The sequence below is a fragment of the Columba livia genome, chromosome 7, assembly GCF_036013475.1.
Source record: "Columba livia isolate bColLiv1 breed racing homer chromosome 7, bColLiv1.pat.W.v2, whole genome shotgun sequence".
Lineage (NCBI taxonomy): Eukaryota > Metazoa > Chordata > Aves > Columbiformes > Columbidae > Columba > Columba livia.
The window spans coordinates 31,196,886-31,210,506 of NC_088608.1; the positions used below are offsets into that span (position 1 = coordinate 31,196,886).

General features: G+C 42.8%; 1 protein-coding gene across 5 annotated transcripts in view; it reads left to right on the forward strand.

Annotated features, from left to right (window-relative positions):
• Positions 1-13,621, forward strand: part of CPS1 (carbamoyl-phosphate synthase 1) — a 117,605-nt gene that overhangs the window by 42,658 nt on the left and 61,326 nt on the right. For all 5 annotated transcript variants that reach the window (XM_021286651.2, XM_021286650.2, XM_021286648.2 and 2 more), the window contains 7 exons: positions 965-1,054; positions 2,184-2,312; positions 3,019-3,125; positions 3,530-3,671; positions 6,168-6,245; positions 8,169-8,267; positions 8,962-9,057. In XM_021286651.2, the coding sequence (XP_021142326.2) occupies positions 965-1,054; positions 2,184-2,312; positions 3,019-3,125; positions 3,530-3,671; positions 6,168-6,245; positions 8,169-8,267; positions 8,962-9,057 (741 nt within the window). The remainder of the gene's footprint in view (positions 1-964; positions 1,055-2,183; positions 2,313-3,018; positions 3,126-3,529; positions 3,672-6,167; positions 6,246-8,168; positions 8,268-8,961; positions 9,058-13,621) is intronic.

Sequence of the window (13,621 nt, forward strand, 5' to 3'; positions counted from 1 at the left end):
CACAGAGTTAGTTTTTAGAAGGAAGAAGGCTGCCTTATGTACTTACTGATGTATGACATCCCAGCCTGCTGCTAACTGCAGTCATGTAACAAGCAAAATAATTCAGCAAGCTTCAGAAAGCAGCTGTCTGAAAAACACCCCACAACACAAACAAACAAAACCCCACCAGACCAAAACCCCTTAGATCAGTGCTGCAGCTGTCTGTCAGTATGTCTGCATGTTGCAGTATCAAGGCCCATATACAGTGGTTTGCTCTGACTGTCTTCCATGCTGGCTGCAGCTAACAGGTAAGTGGGTGTACAAAGCAGGAAGTCAGCAGCCCCAAATTGTGGCCAATCGGCTTTGTGGAATGGGTTAAGGAACAGCAGCTGGAAGAGGAGGAAGAGTGTTGTCCAATATGTAAAAATATCCGGTCCGTATGAACACAGGTCACACTCAGCGGCCTGTGCTGCTGTGATGTGCTCTAGGTCAGTCACAGGGTATCTCCAGCTGTGCTTTGGTTTTATTGTGGCTGGAGGGTCATGGTGGTGTTTGATGTGATGGACCTGGGACTGGTGTGAAGTAGCGTCGCTCCACTGACATCAGCAGGATAACTTCAGCTGAAAATCTCTTACCGTTTATCTGGCATTTCTCTTGGGCTGTAATAATCTGTGAGAGCTGGCTTGCTGCTTCACTGCTAATGAGGTGAAACACAGGAAAAACGCTTGTCTTAACTATGGAAACAAGTGATTTCTTAGGGATTGTTGTTACTGCTGTAATCAACACTATATAAAAGAACATTATAACTTCTACTTTCACAGAAAAATGAAGGAGGCACTAATGTTTGCAGTAATTCTGGAAATTTCCATGTAAATTAATTGTTAAGTACCGGTTGCTGCATGTTGATGAAAAGTTATTCCTTTCTCTCTGTGTCTTAGGGGCGGGGAGTAATCTGTCATTTACAGCATGGTCTGTCTTTTTATAGGAAGTCAAGGTTTACGGCAGAGGGAACCCAATTAGAGTGGTAGCTGTCGACTGTGGGTTGAAGCACAATGTTATCCGCCTGCTGGTAAAGGTAGGTCAGTGCTTTATATCCTCTATCTCTTGTTTTGCTTTGGTAAAAGTCTCCCCTGAATTCACTAGCCTTCCTTCCAGCTGGACATATCCATTTGAGCAGCAGTTTCCCTCCTAAAATGAGGTACAATTTTTAGGATTATTTTTATGGACTGGCTGGTGTTTTCTGCACATGGTACACTGTATTGAGGTGGTGTTAAGGAAGAGGACCTGTGCAGCAGCCTCTCAGCCATGAGAATTCCTGGAAGGTGAGCTTTACAAAGAGAAGGCACGGTCTCTTTAAAGAACAAACAAGGAAGGTGAACCCAACTTTGTCAAAAATAAGTAAATGGGGGAAAAAGTTTCACAGTGAGGTGGTGAATGGCTGATGTGGGCCCAGGGAAGTTATGGAATGCCCATCCTTGGAGATACTGCAAATTCAGCTGACCAATGCCCTCAGCAACCTGCCCTGAAGTTGAAGTTACCTGACTTTGAGCAGGGATTGGACCAGATGACCTCCTGAGGTCCCTCCAGCCTGAGTTACTCTTGAATACTATGAGTCTGTGAAAACCTTTTCCTGTTGTTAGCACAGTGGTATAACAGTCCTTCTCTAGGCACACAAGAGGTATGAATGAGGTGTCCTCTCATTTTCTAGATGTGCAGGGCTTCCCTGTTTCTGTGGTTTGGTGTGTTTTTTTGTTTGTTTGTGGTTTTTGTTGTTGATTTTGTTTGTTTTGGTTTGATTTTGGTTGGGTTTTTTTAGTTAATCTGGAAATTTGTCCAGTTTTTGATGTGCAGAACTATTTCTGGCATGTCACAGAATGAGGCTGTGAAGCCCTACTTTAGCAGTTAGGATGAATGCACCATGTAAAGTGAACATTTTGTGGATGTGCAAACACACTTATTTTGTGTTCCATTAGTAAGTTTTGATCTCATTAATGCATTTCAGACAAACTTGACAAACACTGAGGTGGCTCAAAGAGACTAAGGTTTTGTTAAAATAATCTGGGCAGATAGTGGAGAGAAGCCTCATTTTTGTCCCTGGCAAAGGAATGACTGAAATTCAAACTCAGCCTCTGGGACATGAGAGCATGGGAGCAACCACCTGACACAAATTCTTTTTTTTTTTTTTTTGTCTTTCTTTCCCCCAGCGAGGTGCAGAAGTGCATTTGGTTCCGTGGGACCATGATTTCACCAGCATGGAATATGATGGGCTCATAATTTCTGGAGGCCCAGGGGATCCCATGAAGGCCCAGGAGGCGATTCAGAATGTCAGAAAGGTACAGTGTAATAGTTACAGCCCTATTATTCTTGTTTATTTGACTTTTTTTTTAAGTGTCTGAAATCTAAACAGTTGGTTTTACTACCTTGTTTCCCTGAAAATAAGACCTACCTCGAAAATAAGTCCTAACATTATTTTTCAGGATTTTTGAGGATGCTTGAAATACAAGCCCTACTCCAAAAATAAGCTCTAGTTACAGTTCATCAAAAAAGTCAATTTAGGTAGTGTCTAGGCATGTAAAAAGGTAATAAGTTTTGGAGTAAAAATTAAAATGACACTGTCTCATTTTCAGGGAAACAGGGTAACCTTACGGACCTAATGTCATTCAGTCATTTCAGCTGCCTGGTATATTCCTCATCGTGGTCCACTGGAGGCTGTCTCCAGACCAGTACTTATACAACTAATAATTAAAAAAGAACCATCTGTGTTTTCACAGTGCTCCCATTTGAAATAATGTTGCACACTAAATGACTGTGGTGCAGAGTGTCATTGCTTGTTCCCCTTGAGTAGACCCAGACATCCAGCTGTGCTCTGAGGCCTCTCTCTGAAGCACAGGAGGAAACTTTCATTTATAGGTTGTTGCTACCCTTGCATTCAGTTTTTTCCCAAGTCTTTGTGGCTGCTGTGAGGGAACTACCATGGTTTGTTGCTGTAATTGCTGAACAGAGACACCCCAGTATTTCCTGAAAACCTTTTCTTTTTAGGTCCTGGAGAGCAATCGCCCAGAGCCCTTGTTTGGAATTAGCATGGGGAATCTCATCACTGGAATAGCAGCTGGAGCTACTTCCTACAAGATGCAGATGGCCAACAGGTGCAGCAGCTCTTCTGCTTCCCAGGGCCCAGACAGACCAGCTCAGCATTGCTAGAGGCCACAGAGCAGCGGTGCTTTGCTTATGAGCTGCCTTAATGGGAGCTAGTGTGGCAGTAATGTTACTTTTGCATTCCAGCCATTCTCCTTGCCTTTAATTTAAACTGTCGTGTTATGCATTGCTTTTTTTGATGGTGTTTTGGAAGTATGTGATGTAGTTTATCGCCATTGAACTGAAGGATAGCAAAGTTTCTCCTGGGATTTATCATCTTGAGATTGGTTACCCATATTAAGCAGCTACTGTTGAACTGTTATGTATAGCCCCACAGTTATCAGCTCTTCCTAAGTGTGGCATTTGAACACATCTAGCACTTCCATCCCCTGTTCTCTGATCTTTTCTCTTTCAGGGGGCAGAACCAGCCTGTCCTGAATGCAGTGAATGGACAGGCTGTCATCACTGCGCAGAACCACAGTTATGCCATTGACAGCTCTACCCTCCCACCTGGCTGGAAACCTCTCTTTGTGAATGCCAATGATCAAACAAATGAGGTGAGCTCTTGCTTTCCAGGTACCTGCACATAGCAGTCTCTAGTGAGCAAAGGTTCCATGTCACTTTATTTCACCTCCTGGAAGCTTGCTGTCAGATTACAGTTATTTATCAGGACTAAACTTGATGATTTGACTACTACTTGACTTGACTACTACTTGATTACACTACTTGACTTGACTACTTGACTTGACTACTACTTGATTACACTACTTGACACCCTGCCTTACAGCCCAAAAGAGAGTGAACCGTTACCAGTATTCTCCATACTAGCCCAAAGTGTAGGATTGCACCAGTGACCATACAGTTTTGCTTGAACAGCTGCCTTATTAACTACTGTGATTTCCCTGCTGTTAGTGGTGCTTGCTCACTTCCTGTTCTCTTAGGACTTGTGCCACAGGTGTTCCAACCTGTGTCGCTGTTTTATTGTGTTGGTTCAGTGTGGCCCAGTGCAGAAAAGGGCTATTATTGCAGTCTAATTTGGTCTGTTATTAGAAATAGAGTTCCAAGGACTAAAGTCATGAGAGAGAGGCAGCTACCTCTAGAGAACAACTTACAGGACCTAAGCCAGAGGTGTTGTGTCAAGTGACATCCACATAGGGGAAAGGAAAAAATAAAAAATGCCTGGCCTCTGGAGGTTCACAGCTGAACAGGGAAAAACATAGGAAGGAAAACAATATCCCATAGCTCAGTTCTGACAAGGTCAGACGGACATTGAGACAGATCTCAGGCTTTATTATTGCCCATTTTAAGTCTCCATTAGGCCCGGTGTTGTACAAGTCAGTGAAGTCTTGTTGTTTATCAGAAAAGGTATTTTTCAAAAGCAATTTACCCCCCAGCATTATGCCTCTCTTTTTTGTATAAATGCCCATACGAAGTCTGGCAGATCGAACAGCACTGTTCTGGCATATTGTGGCTATACTTCACAGGATTGAGAAGCAGTAATTTCCAGCTGATTATTTTAGAATAAGTTTGTTGTTTGTCAGTTGCTGTTTTCTTTATCCTTACAGACATATCTAAACAGGGACAAATGTTACTAGACAAGATATTAATACAAAAAAATTGCACCTGTTCAGCCAGATTTTTGAAATGAGTTTGTTTTAGCTGTGTTGACAAACCAAACCTTTTCATCCCCAGACCTTTCATGTTTGCTTTAGCTGAAGTTTGGAGACAAGTTTGATGGTGCTTTTCTGTAAAGCAGGTGAGGAGGTTGGACATGAGTCTTCTGGATCTAGAAGCATGACATTCTTTCATGTGAGCTGAAGGACCATTTCTGTGAGCCCCAAAGCAGCATCAGTCTCCTAAACCTTCATAGGCAGACAGGGACAAGGAGTGATGTTTGTTTAGCGTAGGATGCACAAACAGGGACAGAATTGGATGGGCTCTTATGTGCAGTCTGTTGCATTCTTCTGTTTGAAAGATCAAAAAACCCATTTCTTCTGACTGACCTGACCCATCACAGCTGGGCAGCTTTCCAAATACTGACAAGCCATGGACTGAATGTTTTTAAAAGATATTTGCACGCAACTAGAAGTAAAAGACTGATGGCATTATTCACTTTGAGGGCAGAAACTCATACCATAATGGATCAGCTGTGGTCAGTAGCTCATCTTTCATCCTTGTTCTATCCCAGCATCCCACCCTGCCACTCTGGATGGCAGTGTTGCTCTACAGGAGCTCATGGCACTCCGTTGTCCATTCTTAAGGGATACACGTTGTATCAACTATTTTTTTCTGGGTTCCCTCTTGAGGGACTGCTCTACTTCCATCTGGAATCGGGCTGTAAGCAACAGCAGCTGCAGGGTAGTTTCCCAGTGGACCACACTGCTTGGTGCTATCTGTCCATGGAAATGAGCTGTCTGTTTTTCCTGTTTCCAACTGAAACTACAAGCACTGTCTCCATTGTCAGTTTAGATCCTTCATAGCTATTGTTTGGCCAGAGCAGAGGTTCCATGTCACCATGGGCCTGACAACAGCCCAGAGCAGAGACCATGTGCAAGTCCCTGTGGTCACTATTTAAAGTGAGATATGGAAGTAAAGAATGTGACCTAAACCTTTCTCTCCTGTAACAGGACCAACCAGATCAGGATGCTAAAACCATTCATTCCATAACAGCCTTGTCCAAGGTGATCTTTTCTTGCAGTATGTGTTTTTCTTCTCTGCCTGGTTCGGGATTACCTCTGGAGGGAGACCAGCCCATCTGCTCTGTTAAGTGCTTACAACTTAGTAGCGTTTGCTATTGTAGTGAAAGTCATGTCTCCACTATGCTTCTTGCTGGGTTATACAGGCGTTGGAGTGTTAGCAGAAGAGCAAGAGGCTCAATGACTCTGCAGATGAGACACTGTTTGAAGACTGGGAACGAAATGGGTGTAAATTTGGCAGCCCCTAGAAACCCCTCAGTCTTTTGGCCTTCAGTGCTTACAGGGGTAAGGTGTGGCTTTCTGTTCTCTTGCTTACTTGCAAGGAGGTGTCTAAGATGATTGTTTTTATTCTTGCAGGGAATTATGCATGAGACCAGACCAATTTTCACAGCACAGTTCTACCCAGATGCAAAACCTGGGCCAAGAGACACAGAGGTATTGTATGAGAGTTGATCTGGGCTTGCTTTCAAGTGGCCTAGGGAGTGCAGATATATGTTAGGTATGGTGACAAGTCTTCAGTTTGGTAACGGTCTTAAGTCTTGGTTTTGGAAACGCTGGGATCCTAGAGAGCCTAGTCATGCATAGGCTTGTGTCTGCTTAGCTTGATCTGCAGCTAATTACAATCAACAGCAAGGCGTCTATTGACTTCTGCATGCTTTGGATCAATGATTCCATTCATATGATGTGTACACTTTGAGTCCTGGTGGGATTATTTGTGTGTTGGAAGTTACTGAAGTGCTTAAGCTTTTGCAGGATGAGGCTCAAACCTCTTGTACCTGGGGTGATTACAAAAGGAAAAGGATTTTATCTTAACAGAAAAAAAAATACTAGCCAGATGCTTTGTAATAAAATCATTAACTTTCTAATACATTTTAGTTCCATGCTCAAATTTTATAATTACTGTAGAGTTATGTAAATGGATTCACACTTCTTCACTCTGTTTCTCCTAAGTGAAATGAAATTTTAAGTCCCCATCTGTGACTTCGTGCAAATTCTATAACAACTGGCTGCGCAGTCACAGGGTATGACTAAGCAGCGACAGGGGATGTGGAAGGCAAAGGAGACATATCTGAACATAAATAAACTATTTAGCATTTCTTGAGAGAGCAAGAATACATAGAAGTGCTTATTTTAATCTAAATTTGATGATGTTGATTAAACCTGCGAGTAAATCTCTTGATATCAAGAAGTTTCCTAGCGATGTGATTGACTGGTGAATCTCAGAAAACTGCAAACAACTCTCAGTTGTGTCTTTTCTGATTCTGTGCACTCCCACTGCTGGGCTGGGTTAGCTAGCATGGCACCTATCTCACTGGGCTTGCAGGACCCATCCATGCTCCTCCAAAGGTGATGCCCAGCAGCCAGCTTCAGGGGCCATGTGGCCAGAAGCTCCACAAGTGTGGGGTCAGTGGGGAGCCTGTCCCCCTGTCTGCAGCGATCTGCATGCCTGTGGTGGTGCTGCTGCTCCTGCCCACAGAAAACTTTTCTTAGGGCTAATCTGGAATCCCCTCTGGGAGGACAATAAACTGGTGAGGGGTCTGGAGCACAAGTCTTATGAGGAGTGGTTGAGGGATCTGGGGGGTTCAGCCCGGAGAAAAGGAGGCTGAGGGGAGACCTTATCACTGTCTACAACTACCTGAAAGGAGGTTGTAGCATGGAGGGCGTTGGTCTCTTTTCCCAAGTAGCAAGTGATAGGACTAGAGGAAACAGCATCAGGTTGTGCCAGGGGAGGTTTAAATTGGATATTAGGAAAACATTCTTCCTGAAAAGGGTTGTGAAGCATTGGAGTAGGCTGCCCAGGGCAGTGGTGGAGTCACTATCCCTGGAGGTGTTTAAAAGGCATTTAGATGAGGTTCTTAGGGACATGGTTTAGTCCTAGAGTTAGGTTAGGTCATGGTTGGACTCAATGATCCTGAGGGTCTCTTCCAACTGAAATGATTCTATGACAATACTGATTTAGCACAACCGATCTTTAGATTTACCTATTCAGATCACAGCTTTGTAGCAGGCTCCATTCCAGATGGTTCCCTTCAGCTAGTTAAGTGTATGGTCTGCTGTGTTTTAGCTTTTAATGCATGCTCATTCATTACTCTGCCAGCCACATGCAAGCCGAGCACAGAGACATGATTGATGTGTGTTTTTTTCCTGATATGACCTCACTTTCTCGAATGCAGCTTTGTCAGATATGTCAAAGTTGTTAAAAAAATTCCAAATAATGATCCCCTCTTTTCTGATGGTGTAAATCTGCCTTCTGAAGGTAGCAGAGTTGATAGCTTGAGCCTGTTTCTTTTCTTTCTTTGCTTGTTATTTGTTTAATTCCACTTTGAGGATTAAATACGTATGTTTTTTTTTTCCTAGTTCCTGTTTGATTCATTTATTTCACTGGTTAAGAGAGGGAAAGGCACTACTATTTCCTCGGTCCTGCCGAAGACTGGAGTGATGGGTTCCAGAGTGGAGGTCAGTGTACTTGTTATTCACGCCTGTCAGTGAGGCTGGGAGCTACGGAATTCTTGCTGAACCCGTGGTACAGAATGGCACAGAAAGCTGACCATGAAAGTCAGAGGCGGCTTCCCTTGCAAAAGGCCTGTCAGCTGTCTGTCTCACAGTCATCAAGCATCTCTTGTGCTGTGAACTCCCTTTTCTTTGAGAAAGTTTTAAGATCTGATGTTTCATGTATTTTTTTTCTTCGTAGCTCTCTCAAGGAAGCTGCTCTCATAGCAGTATATGAGGTGCCCTGGGATACTCTGTCTGTGAGATTTTGCGCTAGCAGCATAATATTGATGCTCTGTTGCTTAGCAAATAAATCTGAAATTCCCAGTGTGAGCTGAATTTCTTACAGTTTTGCTATCTTAGAAGGCAGCTGGACTTTGGCAGCCAAAGTGAGGCATAGTTGTCTATAAGCACGTGATACAATTAACATATTTATTGTATACCCTATGCATCAGTCATATGCTTCTCTAACCAGAGATATATGTGAGAAGTCCAGTAGAAATATTCTTAGAAGTAGAACTGCTGTGGTTTTGGAGGTGACTTCTCTTTTTAGAACTTAGGCTTTGTAATTTAAGGCTGTTCAGTGCTGCACAGTCTCTGTTATTTCAACACCCACTCCCATGGGACTGATTTTTTTTTTTATTCTGTTTGACACTTTTAGGTTTCCAAAGTTCTTATTCTAGGATCTGGAGGTCTGTCGATTGGTCAGGCAGGGGAATTTGATTACTCTGGATCCCAGGCTGTGAAAGCCCTGAAGGTGAGCGGATACTCTGCGAATACTAATGTCATGTAATTTACTTTCTCTTCTCACAACTAACTATGATCATCCAGCTATGGTATCACTGGGGCAGGGAAGCTGGTGAGAATAAACGACTATAGAGAAATGTAGGCATTTTTTTATTTGGGAATTTGTTGGTTGAGTGATGCGAGTTAACCACTCCAACTTATGTTGCAAAGAGAGACATTCTCAAGTTTTCCATTGCAGTCTTCAAGCAGTTTGTTATTTGTGATGTGTGACTGGTCACTCCAGGCTTGTCAAATTCAATGGAAATGAAGAGGACGAATATGGTCAGTTACACCTGAGCTGGTTACTGAAACTTTTGTGATATGCCAACGCACTACAAGGTAGACAAATAATAACAGCTAAATGGTTGGCTGCTGTCAGGACTTATGCAAAAGATTTTGAATGCATTATCCAGGTGGTTTTCCTGAATGGTATTTATTTTAAATAGGATGAACTTTTATAAATTCATATATGCCAAGTTTTGTTTCCAGAAAAGACTCGTAATCTTGAAAGGGATGAAAGAAAAGTCATTCCTCTGGATGAATTTTGTCTAGCAAATGTATTACCTCATTTTACCTCAGGGACTTGAACATAAGACCTATGAGGAGAGGCTGAGGGAGCTGAGGTTGTTTAGTGTAGAGAAGAGGAGGCTTAGAGGTGACCTCATCACTCTCTATAACTACCTGAAGGGAAGTTATAGCCAGGTGGGGATTGGTCTCTTCTCCCAGGCAGTTAGCAATAGGACAAGGGGGCATGGGCTTAAACTCTGCCAGGGGAAATTTAGGCTGGATATTAGAAAGAAATTCTTTACAGAGAGAGTGGTCAGGCATTGGAATGGCCTGCCGAGGGAGGTAGTGGACTCGCTGTCCCTAGAGGTTTTTAAACTGAGATTGGACATGGCACTTAGTGCCATGATCTAGTAAACGGACTAGAGTTGGACCAAGGGTTGGACTCGATGATCTCTGAGGTCTTTTCCAACCCAGTCGGTTCTGTGATTCTGTGATTCTGTGATTTCTGATGTTCATTTTTAGAAGATTGGAGAGCTGTATTATTCTGAAGCAAAGAAAAATCCATGTGTACTTCTATATGTGCCTGAGAAGTACATGCATTTAAACTATGCTTGTGCTGAAGCATCCTGCGTAGTACACTCACATGGTAGGTTTTAGGGTCTGATGGATTCAGAACAGATGCAGCACCTGCCTTCAGATGAGGTGATGGTGAGTGGCTCTGAGGCTGTTTTGATACCAGGGCCATTCTATTTCATGCTGACCCCAGGGTCAAGGGAGGAAAAAATCAATTACAGTAATCTGAAATATAATCTGGGATTGCTGTGGGTTGACACCAGTGTTAGAACACATCTTGTGTTGTGTATGATTTGGTTGTGTCCTGTATTGCTGTTGCTGGCTATTAGTTCAAGCTGGCCAAGTCATCAAGAAAACAAGTTAGGAGTGGAGGATCCCAGAGTTGGTGTGTGCAAATAATGACCTGAGTTGGAAAGGAGGCATCTCTCTCCATTTTTTTCTCTTTCATCCTTCAAATCCAGCTCCAGTTTGTGGAAGAAAGTGTGTGTTGTTTTTTTTTTTAATGATAAATCTTCCTAGCTTGACCTCCCTCAGTGCCCTTTCCCTTCTCATGGCCACCAGCCCCCTGCTCTGATCTGCAGTGCTCACGCTGCCTGACCTTGCCTCTGGCACAGTGATTTACAGCTCCATGTGAGAGAAGGCGCTTGGTCAGTGGCTGCCAGGAGAAAAGCTGCAGAGCTTGGGTGGGAGAGAACGGGGATAATTAACAGGAGACAAGAGAGATTTCATTCCCCTTAGACTTCTTAATTTAATTTTTTTTTTTTTTTGTTATAAATAATCAACATTGTTTCTCACTGCTGGATGATTGATTCATTCTGCTGTGTACTGCTGTTCTTCCTGTTGAATGCTGATTCATTATAAGAAGGTGACGTTGCTCAAATTCAGTTCTATACAGTTAAATGGGTGCCTCTTTTAAAGAGCAAAATACTGTGGAGCTGGGACTTCCCCAGACAGTGAATTTGTATTTGCAAGGATGTTCATCAAAGGCAGGAACATCCTCTGAAGAACAAGGCCTGGAAGCCTCTGTGAGCAACAGGGACTGGCTTTTAGTCACCTGAAGAACCTTCTGGATTACTTGCTGTGAGGAGTCTGCCAACTGGTCTGAATACAGGTAGATATTACACAAAAAGAGGAATGGAGCCCCCAAGTAGTATTATTAATTCTCTGTTTTAATTAAGTTGTAACAAATGCCTCCAATTAGGATGGGTGGCCATTGTGCAAAGTGCTATGTACTTATAACAAAATTTAAAAGGCAGAAATTGAAGGAAAGGGTTGCAATGGCAAACAGCAAGTGGATTAAAATCCAGCATCCTGAACAACTGAACCAGAGGATGTGATATTAATAAAATGCGTTTCTCAGCACAGTGAGCATTAATTCATTAATTGTCTTACTCATCACTGCAATCTGGTCCTTAAGACACGTGGCCCCCAGATAAGTTGGAAAGAAAGGTCTGAGATGTACAGATACTCCAGCTTCTTAGAAAGCAATACACCTCTCTCTCCCCCATTCATTGCAAGAGAATTATAGCTGTGAATTTCTGAATATATTTAGTAGAGGAGAATGTTTTGGTCGGAGATCTGCCCTTTTCCTCAACACCACCATGAAAACTACCCAGTTTGGGGTCATTTATCTAAACCTGAAATATTTTCCCTGAGGATTTTCTCTCTCCTTTCCCTTACCTGATCCACACATTTTCAAGGAAAGCGTAATTCAGTTAAAAAAAATCCAACTTTCGATGGGGGAAAAAAGGTCAGCAGAAATTTACGGCCAGTCTTAAGGCAGTATTTTAAGTTATCAAAGGAAGGAGAAGAAATGTTATCCAATACCTGAAGTGAGAGAGAATTCCATTGCTCCAGGTGAGTTATATATTTGTTCCCCCAAACCAAAGAGTCAATCAATCACAAATTGTAAATAAACACAGAAAAACCCTATGACATCTTCATGTGAACTGGGGTATGCTTGTTTTGGCTGGGGTAGTTAATTTTCTTCATAGTAGCTAGGATGGGGCTGTGTTTTGGATTTGTGCTGAAAGCAGTGTTGATAGTACAGAGATGTTTTCATTATTGCTGAGCAGCACATACACAGAGTCAAGGCCTTTTCTGCTTCTCACACCCCGCACCGCTGAGGGCGCTGGGGGTGCACAAGAGGCTGGGAAGGGACACAGCTGACCCCAGCTGACCAAAGGGATATTCCACACCATATCATGTCATGCTGAGTATGTAAAGCTGGGAGAAGAAGAAGGAAGCAGGGGAGTCATTTAGAGTGATGGTATTTGCCTTCCCAAGTAATGGTTACATGGGAGGGAGCCCTGCTGTTCTGGAGATGACTGAACACCTGCTTGCCCATGGGAAATGGTGAAGGTTGCTTGAAGGAATTCCTTGTTTTGCTTTGCTTGTGTGTGCAGCTTATTAAACTGTCTTTATCTCAATCTATGACTTTTCTCACTTTTACTCTTCCAATTCTCTCCCCTGTCCCATTGGGAATAGCAAATGGCTGTGTGGTGCTGAGATGCCTGCTGGGTTAAACCAGGAGAGTCCATTCTGGCACCCAATGTGGGGCTCAAAGGGTTGAGGTAACAACAGATCTGAACAGAGCATGTTAAAATGTTGTGTTTTTTTTCCTTTATTCTTCTCTCAGAGCTGTTGTGCTTGTTCTCAGAGTTCTCTCTACTTGCTATATATGTTCTCTGTTGTGCTGTTTATCATCTCTGGAGGCTGGATTAAGGTTATCATTTTTCTGTACTATGTAACACTGGCTTATGATATGATAAAATTACTGGTCTTAAGACTAATCTGATATTTGTACTCAGCGTTGCCATCATCTCCATACTTCAGGAACCATCTCTCAGAAACTATTAAGAATTATGCTCTTTATCTTTCTTCCTCAGAGAGCCAATCTATGGGGGAGGCAAGGGGGGACACTTCCCTTGCTCCTTTACCTTCCCCTTCTCCTCCAGACTAGTTACAACAGCTCTTGAGAATTTCAAATATCCTTGGGATTTTCAACCCAGCATGTTCCTATTGCAATGTCTCCTGAATGTGTTTCAGGCCTTGTTTAAGGTTAAACAACTATTTAAGAACACCAACCAGAGGTCTGCCCCGAGACTGGATAGTTATGAGAGGCAGGGTGTGTGGGATAATATTGGAAAGTATAATACCTGGGGCAGTGGGAACTGCCAGCATCTTGGAAATTCACCCCTGTACAAGGGCAGAATCATGAAAGACTAGTAAAATATTTGGAAGAAGTATTCTGTCTCAGCTGTCATGTTGTTAGAATAACAATTTCTATACTGGTCCCAGCAATACTTCCATAGCATTTGCTCAAGGAGTGGCTGACTCGGTCTACCAACCTCTTTCCTGTTTCTTTTTACTCTTTCTTTAATCTCATCACAGTTCCTGTTCTTAGTGAGAGTTGTCCTTGTTTTGTAACCTCCACAACTTCCATGTAGCAAATC